We start from the raw sequence: 23,141 nt of genomic DNA on the forward strand, positions 1-23,141 counted from the left end.
GCCTACTTACGATTAGTACCTACCTAATTTACATACATAACGTTTACAAAAAAAAAGAAGTAATTCGTTATTACGTCAATATATTGTTTGAATAATTTAACTCTATAATATATGACATTATATTATTATTGTTGCATAATAATAAACTACTTTACTACTTTACTACTTTACTACTCATATAAATATATTATATTTTATACACAAAAAAAACTACAAATGTATATATTACAATAACAATCGTGCAACATAGTTGCATAAAGTATGTAGTACATAAATTATAAGCATAAGTTACCCTTGATTCTAAAATAATAATAATGAAAAATAATATTACAACGTATTTCGTGTTGGTACATATACCAACACTAAGGCGATACTTTAAAAAATATAAAACATAAACTATACCTTACGTCTATAATGAATAATAAAATGTGTATAAAAATAACAATAAAACACAAATAGTCTATAAATAGATAATGCCTATACGCAGTAAGTAATGATGATGTACAAAATGTGCAATAATTATAATTCTCCTAACAGCTCAAATGCGTTTACGGTGTACAGAGTCTGAAGATAATATTATTAAAAAATAAATCAATACATTTAAGCTATACGACTAATCGGATATAATCCTTAAATGTATTATCCACAATACGATGTCTTAATTAGAAAAAAAAACTTTGATTTCGATAATATACTTTAAAGTGTTAATTTCAAATTAACCTATAAGTAACTAATTATTATACACAATTCCGCACGTTCAATTTTCCATAATTAAACGAAACAAGTTACATTTTATACTTACTGGTGATTTGATTGACAAAAAAATAATTAATAAAGGAAATCGGTAGAAACAGAACGGAAACGACACAAAATTCCGTTTTTGGGATGAAAAATATAATAATATAATATGGCGTCAACTGCGAGTCAAGGAACTGTACAGCGAATGACTGTTTAAAAACAAAACGATTTTGACTGTAGTACCTAGGCGTCTTGTACTCGCCTATGAATTATTGTCGTAGTTAGGTGTACAATCCATTGCGGGTTCAGCGGTAAATATAATAATATTATTAATAATATATTAAATACAGTGTCCCTTGTCGGAGAGACTGGACGAGGTACTGGACGATATTTCTATCCCTTTTTGAACTTGATCAACAACACGCTGGAAGTTAAGAATATCGAAATCCATATTAGCGTGGAACAGAAACCAATGTAAACTGTCGGCTCGGTGATCGGCCATCCTCTGGCCAACATTGATCTCATCGATTCTGTGGACTGTGTGAGCGGCAAGAAAAAGCTGAGAGTCTTCATGGCCGCATGCATTCCTTCCACCGGCCATATAATTCCTACGAAAACAAAACACGTCATTGTGAAATCATATTATTATGACTCGTTAGCTTCGCATCGGAACTGGACGGGGTAGGTAATATTATCATAAGCTGTTATTTGGTTAAAACGAGGAACCTTCTCAAGTGAGTTATAAAAAAAACTGTTTATATGTCTGTTATAATACTCATAACGCATAAAGGTCAGACACGATCGAAAAACGTACATCTATGTAGCGAAGGCCGTCGGTACCGTCGCTTATGTGATACGGTTTATGTGTGTAATTTGTTTTTTTACCTCACGCCGTCAAGTATATTAATGGAAAATAATAATAGTAATTATCGTCGAGCACTCTTTTTCTTATTGTCAACCGTTACCATTATTAATAAAATAACTTGTAAAGGTTAATGTTAATACGTCAGTTTCCATAGGAGACCCCCGTGGATCGACGTACAACCGAGTTCACGGTCTGCGCTCTTCGTCATAGTCGTTCTGAGGTCAAAATCACCACACTACCAAAACGATTAGGATTTTCGTATCATCCGATACACGACAAATGTTGCTATTCGCTATGTTACGTACACGACGGCCCTCTGCCGTGAAAAAAATAGGACGCCATAACCAAGTATAAAGCTCTACTTACCACAAAGCATGACGATCGGCAGGAAACTGCCCATGGCCAAGTAAGTAGCGTTTCTCTCGCTGTCCGTCACACACGACACCACAAATCCTGCAACAGAGTTCCGGTGTTGTTTTCACACGATATCAGAAAATATATTCAGAAGACAGTAAAACGAGTACTCACCGAAGCACATTCCGCACAAACCGGTCAAAATGGTCAGCGTGGAAATCCAAAAAACGTCTCCTTCGTTGGTGACGTCGAACACGACCAGCGCGAAAGCGATGACCATAAGCGACTGGAAGACCATGATCATCAGTTGACACACCACGTGCCCCAAGAGTACTTCGATTCCAGTAATGCCTAATAGGGAATACCAATTAAAACATTGTAATTCATTGTTTGTTTTTTTTTGTCGGCGTTAATTGTCGATTTACCAGAAACTAAACTCCTCTCGAGAATTCCCTCGTTTCTTTCAATCAACATGGCTCCGGACGTTAGGGCGACGGCCAAGAAAAATATTATCGTCAGTATGACACCGGGAGCAGCAAAATCCGTAAAATTAGGCACGTAAGGACCGTAAATCGGATGGTTAAACTAAAACGAAAATAACAAATATAAAACAGTTAAATATATAGGGTAATGATTTTAGAGAGCATGATTGAACTTCTTATAAGAAGCGAGTCAAGACCGTTCAATGGGAGAACACCAGTTTGAATATTCAGTTTTCATGACTAAAACCAAAATATACATATGGCACCAAAGCCTAAGTTCATAACTTCAACACATTTTTGAGTTTTTAACAAATAAATACAACAATTTTAATATCATTTTTATATGTCTTATATGGTATAAACCCATTACGTCTTCCGATTCCTTGGTACCTTCTTATTAAATAACAACTTTGACAAACTGACACAACAACACCCATATAGCCTAATATAGTCAGTTATTCTTCGGTTTTCGTTGCATAAAAAAATAATAATTCCAGAACTAGTAAGTTAAAATACAATGTTCAAAATATTTGTGCCCCCTTTTAATATTGCACTCTGAACCCAGACCTGACGACTTAATTACCTAGTATTAAATTTATTTTTTTTAAGTAATCTATGTAAATAAGAATTAGGTACGCACTCTAACGGGAATAGCCACTGCTCTTGAGCTGAAGTTACAAGGTGCGGCTAACGTAGCCGTGAAATCTTGAAAAGCAAATAAGATATCTCGCCGGAGTAACATTGATATTTGTTGGTCTGTAAAAAGTACAATTTATTAAAATATTTAGCGTTTTAGATACCATTCCAATGAAAATGTAAACACTACACATTTCTTGAGATCAATCAGAATTATTTTACAATTGAAGTATAACTGTGTACCGATCTAGTAACCGATCGATGTTAATTAATTGCCTCGTATCTTTGTGCTTCTCAACTACTTTAGTCCTTTTCCTGTTTCCTCAATACTTCTGTAAAAGTCGCCGTCTTTATCTTCTGATCTATCTGTATCTTAACACCTCAAACTTTGAACTTGGTGTACTACCCTTTACTCTTTTGCTTCGCTCTACATTATCTATTTCGCCTTCATTCAACATGTTCAGGTGATCTCAGTAAATTTTTAATAAAATATTTAAGTTAAAACAAATGTTTACTCGATTCGTCGAGCCAAATGGAAACACAACTATCGTCGAGTATCCATTCTGAAGCGTCCTGTCCTAGATCTATCCGTTGTCTAAGCGATGTAGTATAGTTGGGTGTAAACATTAACGCTCCCCAAGCCTTACCCAACTTTACCGCTCGAAAAGCTGATTCTTCATCATCGAAAAAATCCTGCAAATAAAAAATAATTATGAACATAACATTAGAATAAAAAAAATAATAGTTGTCAGTAGCATATTAGTCTATATAAACTTACTAGTATTTGCCGCCTTTTCTCTATCTGATGCAAGAACTGACAACTAAGTTCGTTTAGATAACAGCTACCCGTTGGTGGACATGTCTTATTGGTTGTTTCGTGATTTACGACAGCCAAGTGTAAGCCATAAGGATCTTTGCCAATTGATAAACAAAACAGCACGATTTGAGCGACGGGTAAACCAACAATGAACAACATTACCCTACGATTAAAATCATCATTCATATTATTTATACCTCTCTTAATCAAATGCGTACAATATAGGATGGGATACGATCAGCTATAGCCAACGTTCATAATGTTTTTAGGGTTTTATGATAAATTATTATTATTATTACTAACTGAGTCCTTGTATTCCTGAATCTACAAGTAAAAAATAAGGATGCATTTCCGGTTATTGGAGTAGTAGTTGAATTGAATCAAAAAACTTCATAATTATTAGAACTTTTATCAACGGCCTAGCTTTAGTTCGAACCGAAATTTATACTTACGCTACGTTTCTCCACATCCACAAAAAGTTTTTCCATATGAGAGCCCGCATGTGATGGGACTGATAGATTTTGTAACGTTCAAAGAATGACATCTTTATATTGACCTCAGGTGGTAGTTCCGGTTCAGCATTCGCTCTAGCGTGTCCCGAACAGATAGACATCCGTTTGCTCAGAGGCACCGGGCTGATGCTGTCACCGAACTCGCCGCTCATTTCAGACGAATTGTCACATATAGAGTTCAGAGCTTCCACTGCTGGGACGGGCGAAGTTTCCTGTAAACCATACAAAACAATTGAGTTGGTTAATATTTAACGCAATTGTCAAGAGTTTTAAACTCCTAAATCGGGTGTTTTACTCACCGGCACGGTTATGGCGGCCGTGATGTCATGCAAAATGCTGCTGCGTCTCCGTTTACCTCGGTTCTGTATCACGCTGAGTTTCAAAAAAACATCTTCCAACGACTGACAGTTGTATTTTTGCAACAATGCCGTGGGCGATTCTTCAGCCAAAAACTTACCACCCCTCATCAAGCCAATCTGTGGGTAAATTATAATAAATTGTGTTATAATTAAATGACACGTAGTAAGGAAACGTAGGTTACAATAATCCAGCGTTTCGGACCGAGGACAAAATACTAAATAGTTATTTTTATAAATTAATTATATTTTATAAGTCCGATTTTCTATATTACTTCTGTATATATTCATACAGATGGATAACATTATGTAAATTTAATTTTTTTATAAATGACTATCACATCAAAAGTATCTCACGTAAAGCCGCAAAATAATAGTTATTAAAATTAAAAATTATATTTACACTGGCGTAGATCGGACGCCATGGCCTTCTAAACAACTACCAGGTTTGAAATAAAAAATCAATAATATTCTTGGATCAATTAGTCGATCTTGCTCAATTAATAATATTTAGTTAATATGGTGTTTATAAGGTTTAATATTACAAACATCTAGTAATTACCATATGAGCCTGTCTGGTTTCGTCAATGTAATGCGTCGTTATAATTACTGTGGTTCCTTCGTCTTTGGCCAAGTGCACTAAATGGTCCCATATGCTACACGCGCGCATATTAAACAACGTTTTATAATAATAATATATTATTGTAATTTATTTGATTATGACGTTATTATGTACACACCCTTGTCGGAGAACTGGGTCAACGCCAACAGTAGGTTCGTCCAAAATTAGCAACTCGGGCTTATGCAGTAGAGCTGCGGCGAAAGACACTCTCCTTTGCTGACCGCCACTTAATAGACAAAGACGAGTTATTGCATATATAACTGTATAATAGTCGCCTCCGAATCGCAATACAATATTAATTAAACACGTTTGACTAACCTTAGATTTTTTACAGACCGGCTGGCCGTTGGGAGCTGTAAAAATTCCAATAGGAATACCAGTTCCTCGTCCACAGCTTCCGGTTTCATGCCATTCACCATGCCGAAAAACTGCATAGTTTCCCTAATGGTAAACTCACCATAAAGAGCTATTTCCTATATAAAAAACCGAAAGTTAAGACCATCCGCAGTGACCAAATTTTCACACACTGTGCATATTATGCTTACTTGTGGCATGTATCCAATTCTTGGTCCAGGTACTCCGCTACCCGCGGATCCCGGTTTACCACCTAACACCCATATTTCACCGGCGTTCAGTCTTCTGCGGCCTACTATACAACTCAGCAGTGTAGTTTTTCCACAACCGCTGGCTCCCAACAAACCGTATCTATCAACAATAGTTTAATATTTCTTAACCGTTGAATCGACCAAATGTATAAGTCAACGCCGATACGCCTTTATACAAAATTGCATTTAAGTGCAAACAAGTTTTTAAATCAATAAATTTATAAATGGATTTTTAATTTTGTAACGTTTAACATATTTGTTATGTATACATTCGTTGTTTAAAATAATTTTCTATTTGTGTGTAATTCGGACATCGTGGGATCGAAAATCTCAGTTTGGTTTAACTTCTCTGTCCACTTTGTACTACCACAATTTGGCCTTAACACCCATTTTGCGTTTTGAGTATTTGAAAGTATTATTTTTTATAATACCTATTATAGTAGTTGACAACGAAAAAATAAGGAATATTCGTAATCACTGTTGAGTAAATCGTCAAAATCGAATACATCATTAAACGCATTCCTCGTTAGTCTACATTATTATGATCGTTAACGACAATGCTTTAACGTTACCTATGAAGTCACCGGTATTGTCCAGTTTACCTACTCTTGTTTATGTTCAATAGACACGTTCGATATTACACCTATAATTGAGGGTAATCGAGAGTCAGGTGGTGTAATTGTAAACGAATAGGATAAATACAAATGCATTATGTTCACAGAAATAAAAACAAATGTGTAATTTTAATTAATTGAATTCAACCAGAGTTATTGTGTTTCAAGAGAAAATCAAATTCAATTGTTTGGCTATTTAAAAACAAAAAAAAACATTTACTTTGACCACATTTTATTAGCATGGGACATGATTTAGCCTTGGCCTACCAGCTCGAAAACAAAACAAAAAGAACGACACAAAATAGCGTCACAAAAGTAGCGCGTCTACTTTAAATGTATAATATAACGAGTCGTCGTCGTCATGCAAACGTTTTGGCATATAATTAAGACTATAGTATAAATCGTCATAAATCGCAAGTAGATTATAGATCAGAAATGTTCACTATTCAAGAGCCAGCAGGCTAAAGCATATTCAATGTTTTATAATTTTAGCCGTTAGGCTTTAAGTAGACTGTAACTTTTTTTGTTTACAATTACTCCATCTGACAATCCACGTTTGAAAAATGGAGCCTTACATGCAGCCTTTTGGTACAGTCATGTTGAGCCCGTCCAGGATAACGTGCGGATTTGAACTCTGACCATATTTCTTGTAGGCCCGCCTTACGCACACTGCTTGCTGTCGTCTGGTCCATACCGTGGACTGTTGAGTTTCAAGCGGTGGTCGCCTCTCCGTCAACGCGATGGGTATATCTGGACGCATTGCTGAAAATTGAAAAAAAAAAAACATTTTAATTGTTGGTTTTCACGAATAGTAATTAACTACGTTTTTAATATTAAAAATAACAAAAACAAAACCACCAAAAATGTTCTCACGGAAAAAAGGAAAAGGATTTATTAATTATAGTAATTATCAGCACCAACCTATCATCAAAACCCGAAGCTGTTTGTAATAATGGAATTTTTGTAAACGACACCGTCTCTTAAAGTGACCGAAGGAAGGATACTTTACCTTGTCCACGCTTGTGGCCTTGCGAAAAACATTACATTCGGTACCTAACGATCATTTGTGCGGCCGCAACAAATATAATCCAACAACTCTGCGTTCTAATGAGGTCTGACAACTAATAGGCCTCGTGCCATGTTTTATTCGAGTAAAATAAACCAAACAGCAGAAACATAGACAAATAAAGTATTTATCTGTAGGCACGTAGTAAACGTTAGTCTATACTCAAGTTAATAAATATTTAAATAAAAATCAGCATAGTACATTAATTACTGGTTCAAGAAGGTATTGCACTTAATTAATTATTAAACAAACAAGAACAGTTTTTTAAACATACAACATAGTGTAGTTGAGTGTTTTACATTTATGCAATAATAATATGTATACAATATATTATATTATATATTATATATACACACATATATATGTATATTGCACTATTTATTTGCAGTGTTTGTTAAAATAAGTGCAAAATAATGTTGTATTAAAATTATTACAATTTTACTGCCGAGAAGAGGAAAAACAGCGATCGTGAAATAGCTATTATGACAATGCAATAACACATTAACAATATTTTATTTATTACCCCCGTCTACAATATTATAGCAGTCCTCCTTGAAAATAGGTATATTATGTAGGTAATAATACAAAATACAAAAATTGCAGTGTTCAAAATCTTGACGTTATAGTAATAATTAGACAGACAATTGTCAATAATAATAGGTAATCAAACTGGTTGTTTTAGATAAATGCTTCACCATTGACGTTCATATACACAATGTTATGACTTAAAAATCCACACGATCATTCAAGACATTATTAGGAATCATTATAGGTACTAGGTGCAAAGACGATCCGTGTGTACTTATGGAATCGGTTATAACTTACTTACTTACTTATTAGTTATCTATTGTATCAATTCAGAACTATATGAATCATTATAAATCAGAAAGTTGAAATATTTATATTGGGCACCTATTTTTTCAAAAAGACTTAAAAATAATTGATCACTATTTATGTAATCAACACAAATATTATACAGTAGATACTTAAAAACTATTTGGCCTCACTCGGATCATCGGTTAACTGAATCGACTGTCGCTATAACATAATTTATGACGAAAATATAATTTTTATCTTTATGAAAATGGCCTATGACCGTTCTCACCAGTAAGTTATTTTTATAGTGACACATTTCCGTCTTCTAGTAGTGAGAGTGATTTCTGAAAAAAAGTATTTTAAATAAACAAGAAGTCGAAATATCTTGGAATTTTGTTTGTTGGCATTCGTAATCTGTTTGAAATCATCGGTTTTAAATAAAATACAGAAGGTCAAACTCCATTTAAAGGTTTTAACGATTTCAAATTTTTATTTACCTTAGGAACATCGTTAATAACATAATTACATAATTTAAATATGCAAAATTATTCCAGTGTAGTGTACCGCAAAATCACGTTTCTACTAACCACGAGTTTTAGCAGTGGCCATACCCTGTACCTATACTACACTTCAGAGTTCTAATATTTGGATCAAGGTTTTATTATAATACATATTATTTATTGTATAATAGTTGATAAATAGTATTTGGTTTATGCCGAATTATATCCGTATAACTCGGGTCAAGTTTATATCCAAATTATACTTGTTACAGTCAATTAAAGAATTGGCCAATTCTATATTTTAGTAAGCCACAAACATGCCGGCGTATCATTTTATTACGGTGTAAAGAAAAAGTAGATATCAAGGATGTTTTGAATACGTCATCCTAACTAATTTTGCAAGGAAAAAATATTTCACTACGACTTCAAACTAACTTATTAAAGAAAATTAATCCAATACACGCTTAAACTGAACAGTAAAATATACACAATAATAATTATAGCTATCTTATTAGTCCTTCAGTAAAATTTCGAACGAAAAATAAAAGGCAGAAAACACATATTATAATATCTGTATTATTATGATAATAATAATTATGTAATTCTTATAGTTGTACTCAAGGAAACACCAAAGTTTTAAAAATAATCTTTGAGTTTAAAATCTGTTATTATGACTATTATGAGATTTTATTAACAACAATATATAATTATTTACGTGTAATTTACATTTAAATACGAATTAACTAACAATTCACACTTCTAAATATACCTCTGTAGAAATGGCCGTTTTTTTAGGTTAAAAATTAATTTATAAGATATAGAGTAATACATATTGCAACTATAATTAGACATAGATCTTAATTTTTCTTTTTTTTTTCTTTTTGATAAAATAAAATGTACAACCCATATGAACTATAAAAGTATTACAACATTATTTGTGTTCTATATATTTTTGGTTTTATAGTTAAGTACGAAATGTCGAGTTCAATCAGCTACATAAACTGTGTAAATTTCAAATGTCTACGTTCATATATCACAAAAAGAGACAAAAATTTCCGTCTAAATGAAACTCAATTACCACCAAATTTTAATCAGTTCATCTAGACAACAGAGCACTGAACATACTTGTAAAATTGTAGGAGGAAATTTGACCAACCATGAAATTATTTGTTTTTAAAAATGTATTAAAACTTGAATGGGGTATTATATTTACACTATTTACACCGAAACGTAGGCGAACCAGTCAAGATATCAAAATGGGAGTAACCGCAAGGCGTGTAAATAGTGTATTTGTTTTTTATTAAATATAATGTATATATTAAGCAGATAAAAACTAAAGCTTTATATATTTTGAAATACTATTAGTTTTGATATGAAGTCATATGTTTAATATTACAATCAAATTATTTAGAGGTGTATAAGTGTCCTTTATTAAAATAGTAGATGTCCTATGAACCTCTAATTAAATTTTTTAACTTTAAGGACATACAATATCACTAATATTTTAAAATAGAGACTACCTTTCTTCAAATAAATTTGCAAGTCATAAATTACCAATCACAGCAAGTTATGATTCTAGTGTAATTACTAGAATACGAGTTAGTTTTAAATAAATTCCAGAAATTACTTACATGATTATTATACGTACGGTAATTTTTATTTTTAAAGCACGTTTGAAATATATAACATGACCTATAAACCAAAAATACAATTTCGCTTAATATTTACAATTCAAATTTGATATTATGAAAATGTAACGGTCACGTTTTTTAGTTGTACTCTCAATAACATTTTATTGTATTATAATGATAGTGTTTAAAAAATATGTTGGTTAAAAACATTTGTTTTATAACATAATATAAATTGGTTTATACAAATAATACCTATATAATCCATTTATCAGCTCTATAAATAAAATGCATATATAATATAGTTAGAAACATCTTACTTAATTCAATAAAAATTATAGACTAGTTTAACAGTTACACTTAAAGATAGTACCTACTTGGACAAAATTCAAACTAGTTTTTATTCTTATTGTTACTTCTATCAATATACAAGTTGATTTTATGGTCGTCATTTAAAAAAAACACTATTCTAGAAGCAGGACGATTAAATACCTAGAAAAAACTGTTAAGCAAACTTATGGTTAAATACCTGTTTACTATGTATGCAAGATTATAAAAACATTATATTTATAACATATAATTGGTTTTGCTCTACTTTATAAGTAAATTTTAACCATAATAATTATTTTATTTAGTAGTATTTATCCATACACTATTAATATGACTTTTTTTTTTAAGTAAAATAATTATTACACTGAATACAGTTAAAATTAAAGTAGTTTTTTACTATATGTATATTTATTATTCTAGTAAATATATTTGACTTCTGGGCTTATACAATAGTTGCAACATTTTTTTTTATAAACAAGGTAGACCGTAGGAGGGAAATAATAAGCATATGATTTATGTATGACCCGTGAAAAAACAAATTCAATTAAACAAAACAATAAATCATTGTTCTCAAGTGTCTCGGACAAATTATTAGAATCAATATCCAGACGATTAATTTTTGTAAGGTCAAGGTCAAGCATTTAATAACTAATAATATATTATGTAAAGTGCTATAAGAAAACTTTGGTACATTATCAGTATTCTATTTAAATGTTTTTAGAACCTCTCGATATGATATGCAAATAATTATTTTAAGTATGAAATTTCAAAGATTGTCATAAATTATATTTTCCTAGGCTTGGTTTGGAATTTGATCCTTTTCCTATCTTGGCCATACTTAGCACATTTTTGGAGAAAAGGGATTATTTGAGGATTTTTATAATTCAAACCCATATGTCTTTGTAGAGTCAATTATAGGGATGTGGGGGTTAAATTCTTTAATAAAATATTCTGTTATTTTATCATTGTATTATAGTGTCATAAATCAACTAGGAAATACTTATTATCTGTAATATATTTGTCCGTCATTAAAACTTGCTGTCTAGTGGAAAAGGATAATAATTTTTGGGATATCATATTTGTAATAACTAATTAATACGCTCTAACATCTTGTACTTCAAATTATTCACGAAAAGGAAGAATCCTTTGTGAGCCAGATTCTAGTTAGGTAGTCAATTTTTTATCAATAGAAAGTTCGAACAAAGTAATATAACTACATTAATCCGTTTAATTTTGTTTTTATCGACCAAATATAGAATTAGAAAATGAATCCTTAAAAAAGATTTAACGTACACAACTAATTAAAGTATTTAAATATATTCCGCTAGGAGGAAAATTAGTTTAAACTTATAATTATTTTTTTAAGTATGTTGAATAATTGAGCTGAAAGGCACTTATCAGCATCAATAAGCTATAAGTTAAAAATAGCTTAACAAAAAAATAATGTCAAAATGGTCAAGTAATTAACTTTAACATTAAATACTAATGTTTTAAATACAAAACTATTTCATCCTAGGTAGTAGGTACGGTAACAACTAATGGACGCTGGCTTATGAGTTGTGACTTGTGACTCACTTTATTCTTTAACATAATATTTTAATATATAGTGCATTGCGTTACTCTGAAGCCAAGAAGGATGAATGTAGTGTTGTTAACCTTGTGGTCTCAATTTTTAGTTTCCATAATATTGAACAAACTGGCGGTGAATTGTCCGTATTTACGGGTAAGACGTTTATAAATTGTTTCGTAAACGTAAACTACGGACAACGAAAAACAAAACAAAAATAAAGGAAACAAATTTCGGATTTCACAATGTCCACAACGCACGGTCGGCCCCTTGTTTGTTCCGTCTGTGCATGAAATATAATCAAATAACTCGGCAGTTAGTTGGTATTCTCTACGAATATCCGTTTACTTAAATATTATTACTACTACTATTATTATTATTATTATTATTTCTACTTAAACAAGAAGAAACGTGTGATTCGGCGGCGACAGTTGCATGCTAATGTTTTTTTTATGTAAAGTATATACATATATATATATATATATATTATAATATACTTTCAACTTTATATATATTTAAATAAATACATATTTTAAGTATTTCTTTTTTATATTATGCCGACTCTCGGTTACTACTGAGACCGCGTAGGTACACTATGATCCATATTATGCAATACAATCCTTCGTTGCGACTATTATTTGCAGCGCCACTACAATGTTTTACCTAATATAATAAAATGTATAATGTATATATATATATACCTAAAAGTAATGTACACACTCCGTTTGTACCTGCCCTACTACCGACAGTGTCTGATACCGCATTCCGATTTTTCACGGAACCACCATTATATAGTAAGCACCTCGTAGACATAAATATATATACATATATATTTGTGTGTATGTGTTGGACAATTGCTCAACCGTAAGTCACAGTCTGATTGATGTCATATGTATATATTTATTATATTATATGCGATTTGTTAACCGCCACGGCGGAGCCGGTGTTTATTGGTATAAGTCTTATACTATAAGACATCGTAAAACATGGTTCTGTTCGATCATAACAATTGCTTGTAATAAAAAAGTGTGTGCGCGCTTAATGAGCGCTACTAAAGTTTTCCGGCTCGACCATGACCGAAAAAAATTAAGTACTGGCGGTTATTAATCGCCGGACAACTTTTGATAAGCCTAAACACCTACGGGGGACACGCCACATTAACACAGTATTTACATTAATAAGGTATGCTGCGTAGATCACTTTACAAGACAGTAGACACGTATGTAGAGAGTACACGTCCGAAAAAACTTTACATCGATAACATTTGTATAAAAAAAAAGTCGACCATAACATTAAGAAACTTGATTTTCCTAAAATAATTAAATGTAGCAAGCGTGAACAGTGACTGGACAAAAGTTAGCAAGCCATAAGGTTAATAGGTCCTCAAGGGGGGGGGAGGGAAGGGTATTTGTAAACAAACTAGTCGAATATAAATTCATTTTTTAAGTAAAATAATTAACATTTTTTAATTTATTCAAAACTTTAATTTGAATTACAAAATGTTGAAGTAACTGATTTTTTCTAAAAATAAAATACAATTTTCATTTTATCCATTTGTTTACAATTACTCCGCATCTGACCCTAGTAAACTTCATGACTAAATAAACAGGTATAATTGTTAGATAAACCGCGCAAGAAAATTGTCCCAGATTTGGTAAAAAAGGTATTTTACAATGTTAATTTCTCATTATAAATTTTAACATCTTTCACGACTGGGACAAGTACGCAAAGACAGAAAAATTGCGTAATCTAGCAATCATGCCTGTTTATTTAGTCATGGTATAGTTTTTGAAACATTCAGAACAACACGATACGTAAACATGTTATCTAAACAAAAACTATTAAATGAAAATCAAATATTGACCACATCGTGTATATTCATGGTACGTGAAATTTATTAAGTACACCCAGTAGCTCATATTATTGAAGTAGAGAAACGAACTTTGTATATGAATGTAAATAAATCCTTGTAAACAATTGAAAACCCACTTGTAGACTATGTGTTGTTATACTTACACACTAACTAATGATCAAGAGCAAACTAATACCTTTATAATATGACAACGCTAGTAGAGTACAACAGATCTAGAGAAGACAATGTTGTATTATACTCACGATATTATAAATGTATATTATACGCGGCGTTTTTGCACGGGCCGACAATTATATTGTTGAATCTAATAGAAGAGACCTCATGTCGACGGCTGAGGAGAGCGCTGATTAATTATTATATTAAATATAAAAAACCCGTTTGTACAATGTATGTTAACACTGTTATATAAAATCTCACGATGTCAATAGAAATGTTGTTACTAGTCAATTTTCGTTACGTACTACTGTATTTGTCATAAGCCCTAACCCAACATAATAAGTTATTGTGTAGAGTGATCAAATTTTAAATACGTTTTACTCGAACATTTTTAGTATTTAAAACAACAACCATAGTGCTTGTTTTATGCAATGATCATACGTTCTCTATGTATTATGAGCTAAACGAAAGCTGAGAAACAATCTGAAACGATGAGCTTAAAGAAATATCATATTTACTCAAATATTAATAGTTAAGACAACGAATTTTAACATTAATAATAACAAATAACACAACTCAAATAATTTTCTCCTAAGACCACAGTGAAATGAATTCAAAAAAATTCTACTAAAACTGAAATGAATTATTAAACAAAACTTGGTAACCTAAACATTTTCTATAAGTATTGTTATTTTGGTTTGTAGAGGGTAATTTTTGGTGGAAATCTATCATAAAATAATGCAGTTACAGTTTTGATTCATATCGAAATACATTTGAAATATAGGGAGCAATAGAAAAAGTTTCCGTATCTTAAGAGTGGCGTAGGCCGATGTAACGTCTTACGTCAATTACGAACTTTGTCCTTGGACAAATAACTAAATAACTCGTGTAAGAAGTTATACTCGCACACAAGACGTTGCGTTGTAGTATTTATAATATTTCGACGGTTTATTTACTCCACGCGGGCAATGACAGTGTAGAAAAAGAAAACTTGAAAAACAGACAACAACCATTACTTACGAACGAGAACATAAAAAACTCATAATACCCCGCTTGGTCAAGGATGCATTTGTACTTATTTATTTAGATTATATCGTTATACGTAGTCGATTGCGGGTGTTCATCATAATTTGTATTTTTATGTTAGATATAAAAATATCGTTCTCGGCCAAAGATTTGTGCGAGCTGCGACGGACATAAAGGTCAGCGTAAAAACAAACACACACACACAGTATGGAATGAAGAGGCCAATCCGAAATCGGGTCAAGATCGGGGAGGATGTATTATAGACAGTGGATGTCCTTTGAGCCGCCGCCACCACACAGGTTTTGTAAAATATATAATGTACACATGTAACAGACGCGATGCCAAACACAAAACAAGATGGCAAGTCGAAAACAAACCTTACCACCGCGTCCAAGAGTTTTTCATTAATCACGTTTTGATTGTAGAAAATTCGTCGAAACGATAATGATGCGAGCCTCGGTACTTCAGACACAAGCATAGGAAAAAAATTACATACTTTACCCACCGGTCAAGGCCACGGGAGCAACAGGCGACAAACTCTGTCTCTGTGGTCATTAATAATGTTATGCATTACTCTCAATTTCATAGCGGCGACGGTAATCCCCGTTGTCGTCATCCGCCTCCTCGGGCCAACCGCTTTTCCGGTTATTCACCATTTAGTACGAGTAACTGGAACTAGATTCATTCTCCACTCTCATCTGTGTAGTTTTAGACGATTTTTACTTTCACAACAATCCGGTTACTGGATGCGACTCGTATGTGCGAAGGCGCAGTCGAAATAAGCGTAACGAGGAAAGTTATGCAATGAAAATAAAATGGAATAATCGGTGTAACCACGACAAAACTAAAATTACCGGTCAAGGCTATTGGATTGGTACCTAGTATTGTGCCAGTATAAATTTCCCCTACAAAAACGCCCTAACAAACCTCAAAACGAGGAAGAGAACAAAATCAACAGTTTAATAATAAGTTTAAATGAAAAATACAGGTAATTAAAATAATGAATAAAAATAGCCGCCTAATTCCATAATTTCAAGTGAAGATGTGCCGAGATAACGCGTTACCGTGTGTAGTTTTACCTTGAGAATCTATTAAATCTTTTCATCCAATTCGTCTACTGATTTAAAATTCAAACATTTCTCACATAAATCGCTGTTTCTATTAGAATAAAAAAATCATTTACAATATGGCAGATATATTGAGCAATAATAATATTATAAATTAATTGAACCACACAAAGACCCACAAGACGGCGTTGTTATTAATTATTTGTCCCCTGGTTTTTCTATCACTTTAAAATTCGTTGTAAATAACATTGTCAAATCAGTTTTCCATTAACCCAATTGCTTTATCCTCGAACAACTAACATAATACTATAGTATAATATACTCACCTTACAAAACAATAATATAAACATAATATATGTTTTGACCACTGAATTACGTGTGCCCGATATAATATAAAAGTGCATGAATGAACTGTACTTGAGTATGGGGAAAAAAAATCCAATAATCTTTTGGGCTAAATTTGTAGTTGATAATAATGCTAATGTAATCTAAGATCGAACACAATTGAAATAACATCATAACGGTGACGGATCTATTATCCATAGCAGTCTTCTAAGAGAGAAGCTAATTATTCAAAATTACAATTTTATATTTAACAAGGGTGAAATAACTACATATAATTCATTTTTTTCATTTAAAATTTTAAAAAATTGCATCAAATATCTCGTTGAATTTAGCATTATTTTTTTTTTTTGAAATATCCTAGTTAGCAGAGGACGTAACTTTAAAATACCAAATTTTACACTATACCCTGTTTGCTGAGAGATTATACCGCGACCCGACGAAAATTGGCCGTTCTGCGCATCCTCGCGCGGCACCCAGTGTGTCTAGCGTTCCCCCCGGAGACCGCCCTGTCTGCCAGCCTGTTCTCGACGGCTGTTTAGTCTTCAGTCTACATGCTCAAATCCGGCATGCTCTCTCAGCGAACAGGGTATAGAAGGAAAAATCGTTTAATTTATTCAATTTATTTCAATAAAAAATTGCTTACTGTTTAACACATATTTCACGAAAGAAAACACTGAAATATTAACATTATTATACCAGCCGACGCAATTTTTTTTTCTTTCAAATGGTGTAATATACCGAAAATTGATTTTTATCGAGTAAGCCTTTTGCTAACTAGGCTGCCAATATTATCTATCGTTATAAGCACACGTACGTGCCCCCTACATACGCATTATTTTTTTTTAATTTCATTTTTTATGTCTTTCCCCTTCTCATCAAATGAATATAGCGCTTGCGTGTAAGGGCTATACTTAAGAAAATATTATACATACACATCGTTCAATACTATATAATAAAGTAAAATTATTGACATCAATGTCGCTCAGCTTTTTAACTTTAAAATAGAATCGGACGGCAAAAACATTTATGAAACAAGAGAATGTCCTTGCATAATGCATCTGCTATAATAACGATGTAAACGACAGCTCAATTAAATTCCTAGTGTTCAAGCTTCAATCTAAAAATACATATTTTATTTATTTTTGTTGCAACACTCAAAATGAAAATATTTCCGTGTTTTTCCAGCTTATTTTTCAGTTGAACGCAAAAATGATCTTGTTATTGCGGTATATACACCAGAGTTATGCAGTTATACATTTTATTGGTTTTTTATTTTAATTGACATTTGCAATCGCTCACAATGTACCTAATAAAATACAAGTATATACCATCAACTTCACAAGGTAAATGGTAATTGTATCGTTAATTACAGTGTTTTAAAAGTATTTAATTATATGGAAAAAAAGTACATCAAGTACATCAATTATTGTATTTACGGTCCGGCATTGCGCAAAGCACCCACAATGGCTAACCGCAGATACCACAAGATAAATAGACTCAACTTCGCCGATGACGTAATGAGTATCCATTCCACCATGCCAGTGCATAATTGCGAAAAACCCATGAGCAAACGTCATAGTTTTACATATTTATTTTTTTCACCCGCCAGTTTTTATTTATTCGTATAGTAAATAAACCAGCCGGTGTATTACCCGCCAGTGTAATGGTACTTATGAATCATATCGCATAAGACCAGAATATTCCTCTGCAATTAGCAATAAACGTGCACCAACTTAAAAACTAACCATACATACAATTTTAGAAGCCTTCCCCACCCCTATAGTACATACAGTTTATACCACATTGTGAGTTACAAGAATATGACAGATTTATATACATTTCAATTATCAATTTACAAATATTCGAGGCCCACGCTGTTTTTGAGCCTTAGATGTAGCGTAATCGATATGTTAATCTGTTTTCTTCTTTTATGTCTTATCCTCTCCCCACCCTACAGTAGTAAGATCGTCTTCCCTGATCATTTTTTATTAATAACCTCTTCTTTTTTTAAATCCACTAAAACTAATAAAATAAACTTATAAAATAAAATGAACTAGTAGTTAAACTACTGTTATATATTAAAGTTTCAATTTAATATTATTTCAATAATTTACTGATTAAGTTAAACTATTACTATTACAATATAATTTAATAACAAATAATTTATCAAAAATTTAAATAGATTTATTAGTAGTTTAATACATTAATTTAGGGTTAAGTATCCTCAACGTTTCTACATTACTTATGACTAATAGCAGCTACACTGCCCGAAATACATACATTACATACATACGACTATACATTATTAAAATAATTACAATTTTTAATTTTCATACAACTCAGTATATCAATTTCGTATTAACGTTCATAAAAAAATCAGAAATATTTAAGCTTGTAATTGTTATGGATCATTAAATTTAAACAAACCACTCACTTAACAAATATTTACCTAACAATTCCAACCAATCGGGTTTTTAACAAATAAGTTAGTTTTATAGGGAATTGCCGAAAAAATTAATAATCAAAACTAAAGTTAAACTTCAACTAGGTATTAAGGCTGTATTTTTAAGATTCTTCTTTAGTTTACAAAAAAGTGTAAATTAAACATTATGATTAACTTAAAAAGAAACCAATTGCAAAAATACTAAAAATAAAAAATTGTCTAAAAGACTAAAAATTCTTCAGTGCTTCGGTCGGGTACACTAAACTTTTGATAACAAATTTTAAAAGTAAAAAATACATTTCTAAAAAGAACAAGGCATTATGACGACACTCGACTATTGCAACATTCAATTTCGGTATTCTATCATATTTAAAAAAAAATTAAGTGATAAATAATTTGTTTATATTAAATTTTTTTACAAACACCGTTTTTTTAAGTTAATTAACATTTTTTTTTTTTTTAAACGTGTTATGCCACTCATGAGTCATAATTTCTACTGACAAAGCCGGTACTTTTAAGAGCCAAATAAATTATTAGTAAATAATAATTTTTGGAAATACCTGTGTTATTGTCATTTGTTATTCAATGTAAAAAATATTAACGGACTAATGCTGGAAATTGGTGTTAAACAATATTGGAAATTAAGAAAAATAAGTGAAACCGGTTTGCTTTAATCTGTCCGTTTTTGAGTTGGAAGAACGCGAAGGTGAATAATAAGAGGCTGCGGCGTACGACTAAATCACAATCTACTGGTTACAATTAGGTCTAGGTGAGTAGAAATTAAAATTGTACGATTCAAATCGACATTATCAGCCACACGGCTAATTGTTTATATAATCCCTCCACCATAGAAAATATATCCCATACCGATATACCTTATAATACACACAACACACAGGCACGCAGAAAACACTGCGTGATCAATTAAAAATCCTAAAATTATTAATTTAAACGTGTTAGCCGTCATTGTTTTTCCAGGTACCTTAGTACACGTAAATAGTTTAATAAGTAGAAGAATATACTGGAAAACAAAATGCATGTTCTCCTTAAAATATAAAAATAAAAAAAAGTGAATTTATTTTATATTTATTTAGTATATTTTATACGTTTCTTTCAAATGGACAATTTTCATTGTATTTTACGTTTTCCCTCTATATTATGCTGAACGCGTTATTACTGTTTTTAATTCAATGTACTAACATGCATTATTTCTTCATTAATAGCCATTTAAATAATCGCTAATAAAAATTAAACTACTAATCCCAAAAGCGAAAGGTTCAAATTTAAAAAAAAATGATCGGTATGGATAACATTCGAAATACATTAATATGTTCAATATAATTGAACATTATGCTTTAACATTTTTATACAACTAAATCATTTAATTTATTTGATTCAAATTTGCATCGAAAACGATAACATTTTTTTCTATAACATATATCGCACAACAGACGACGTACTTATATTGTATGTATCGTCCCGGATAACGAATTCGTTTAGTAACCATCTAATGATAGCAGCGTTAGGCTTTCATGGCTTGCATGAAATACACCGTAAAAATTGTTATTATGGGCTAAAAATTGACACTTAAATTTAATTTTCCACTTATGAATCACAATTCAAATGCAAATCGTGGAGTCTTTAACCCAAATATAATGGTGTTTGTTGAACTCCGTATATCGACGAAAATGCGCATCCTTCAACAAAAGAAGTGTCTAACAATATTTTAACTCAAGTAATAATCTTAATAATCATAACAGTTACAAATTATATAGTAGCGCCTATGATCAAAATTGGACCCTCTTTCTCTCTCTCGCTCGGTTTTGGATAAATAATTTAGTAATATATCAACACGTGACGTTAGACGTACAATATTACAACGTAGTTGAAATCGGGCATTCTACTCGGAACTTGAACACTCGTTTATTTTGAGTTTACAAATAATGTTTAGACAACATTACAATAATATTATAAACTAAATGTTTAAAAAAAACTATGGGCGTTGTTTGGAAAACAATTTGAGACGAAAACTGTTTACGTTTATGAAAACGGCGTGCGAATACGGAACACATTTGTATACCAACAGATACTAACAAGAAATTTCTATTATTTAAAATTATTATGTATTATAGAAGTTACTTACTGTAAATATGTATTTCTTTTTTGCGATAGTCCTGGAGCGCCAATAAAGATAACACTCTTGACGGGACACAACGTTAACAAAAATATTGTATTATAATATTTTGAAAATTGCAGTTAAGTTATTATTATTCGAACGGAAACGTCGCCAAAAACCATTAAAACTAATCAACATTAACAAACAAACTATAATAATATACAAATTCAAAGGCAATCAAAATCCCGAACTCAGTCACCGGCACATAGCGAACAATACTGATTTACTATACCTATTTTGGAATGGTAGTGTGGACGCGGTCGCGGTCGCTCGCGGTTTAAACGTGGTCACTGTCGGCCGTGGCGTGTCGGCGTTAAGACTTAAGTGGCGGCAACAGAATATATTCCCCGGCGGCGCGATAGGCCTGTATTATTATTTTACACACTTGTAATAGATCTAGACGGTTAATATCCTACTACCACCTCTTCTCGCTCGAGCTGGATAATAATGATAATATTATTATATCGGCATTAGTGCCACTGTGCAAATTATCATTAAATCGTTAAACCTATCAACTATGATATAAATGTTATATATATATATATATTGTACATGCACACATATGTACCCCTCCTATATGCGTAAATATGGGGCTACTGTTGTAGGTCTTGTGCATTGTTTTTGTTTATGTTGTTCTTTTTTTCTCTTTTTTTCATGTCTGCAAGATATTATACCTACTCATCGTCGTTGCACGCGCTCAATTCATCAGCCAATTGTTTATCCAGCCAATATACATAGGATTTAAGATTCCGGTTTTTATGACGTCGTTCCAATGATGGTTTATCCAATGAAGGATTAATTACACAAAATACATTTTGAATGTAACAAAAATTATAATATTTATGAGTGGATAATAAACCGTGAATCACTGTTCAATTAAAGTGCTTACGTTAACCTTACCTCGATGTGCATTAGCACAACCTAGCCAAAAACAAAAGTTAAAAACTATTATTCTAACTCTTATTACGACGCATAGAAATTACATTTTCGAAAATCGGAAATTAATGCGGCCTGTAGGATGTTTACCATTTTTAAACATAGCTCGGTCAATTGTAATTTGTAGCATAATTTTTTTAAATCATTGTTATTTAATCAGTTATTACATCATTTGTTACCCACCAGGTTTTTAAGCATCAAGTTTTATTTCATAAAAATATCGATTGTTTTTTTTTGTGCTTGAACTAACTTTGCTAACTTCTTTTATGCTGGTTTATACTGTGCTGGTTTGGGCTGTGCTTGGTTCGGACTGTACTAAGTTTAGAATGTGCTGGTTTAGGCTGTGCTTGGGTTAGACTGTGCTGGTTTATACTGTGCTCGATTCAGACTTAGCTCGTTTTGATCTAATTGTCTATTTTTTTTTAGCTAGTTAATTATTCATGTACACTGTACAGGATTTACATAATAACGACAACATTGTATTCTTTTTTTTTTGTATTGTAAAAAAATGTTAAATGTTTTAGGTATATTGTTATAGGTATGTTAAACTTATCTTCAGACTAATTTTCAGCTCTTAAAACCTAAATTTGCGCCTAAAAAAAATTCAAACC

At 31.7% G+C, this 23,141-nt stretch overlaps 1 protein-coding gene across 1 annotated transcript; it reads right to left on the reverse strand.

Annotated features, from left to right (window-relative positions):
- On the reverse strand, positions 1 to 21,914 carry LOC126838799 (ABC transporter G family member 23). The gene is made up of 15 exons (XM_050573510.1): positions 21,562 to 21,914; positions 7,177 to 7,363; positions 5,928 to 6,087; positions 5,701 to 5,855; positions 5,501 to 5,608; positions 5,323 to 5,416; positions 4,704 to 4,880; positions 4,345 to 4,616; positions 3,854 to 4,055; positions 3,591 to 3,768; positions 3,080 to 3,195; positions 2,383 to 2,542; positions 2,132 to 2,308; positions 1,970 to 2,056; positions 1 to 1,346 (listed from the first exon to the last, which is right to left on the reverse strand). The coding sequence occupies exons 2-15, from the start codon at positions 7,359 to 7,361 to the stop codon at positions 1,132 to 1,134; spliced, it is 2,286 nt and encodes a 761-aa protein (XP_050429467.1). The 5' UTR covers positions 7,362 to 7,363; positions 21,562 to 21,914; the 3' UTR covers positions 1 to 1,131.
- Between the last annotated feature and the right edge of the window lie 1,227 nt (positions 21,915 to 23,141).

This window comes from Adelges cooleyi, unplaced genomic scaffold, assembly GCF_023614345.1.
Source record: "Adelges cooleyi isolate 19-005CV unplaced genomic scaffold, UGA_ACOO_1.1 ACOO_flye_CR_arks_rails_tigmint_CR_PRNA_30, whole genome shotgun sequence".
Taxonomy (NCBI): domain Eukaryota; kingdom Metazoa; phylum Arthropoda; class Insecta; order Hemiptera; family Adelgidae; genus Adelges; species Adelges cooleyi.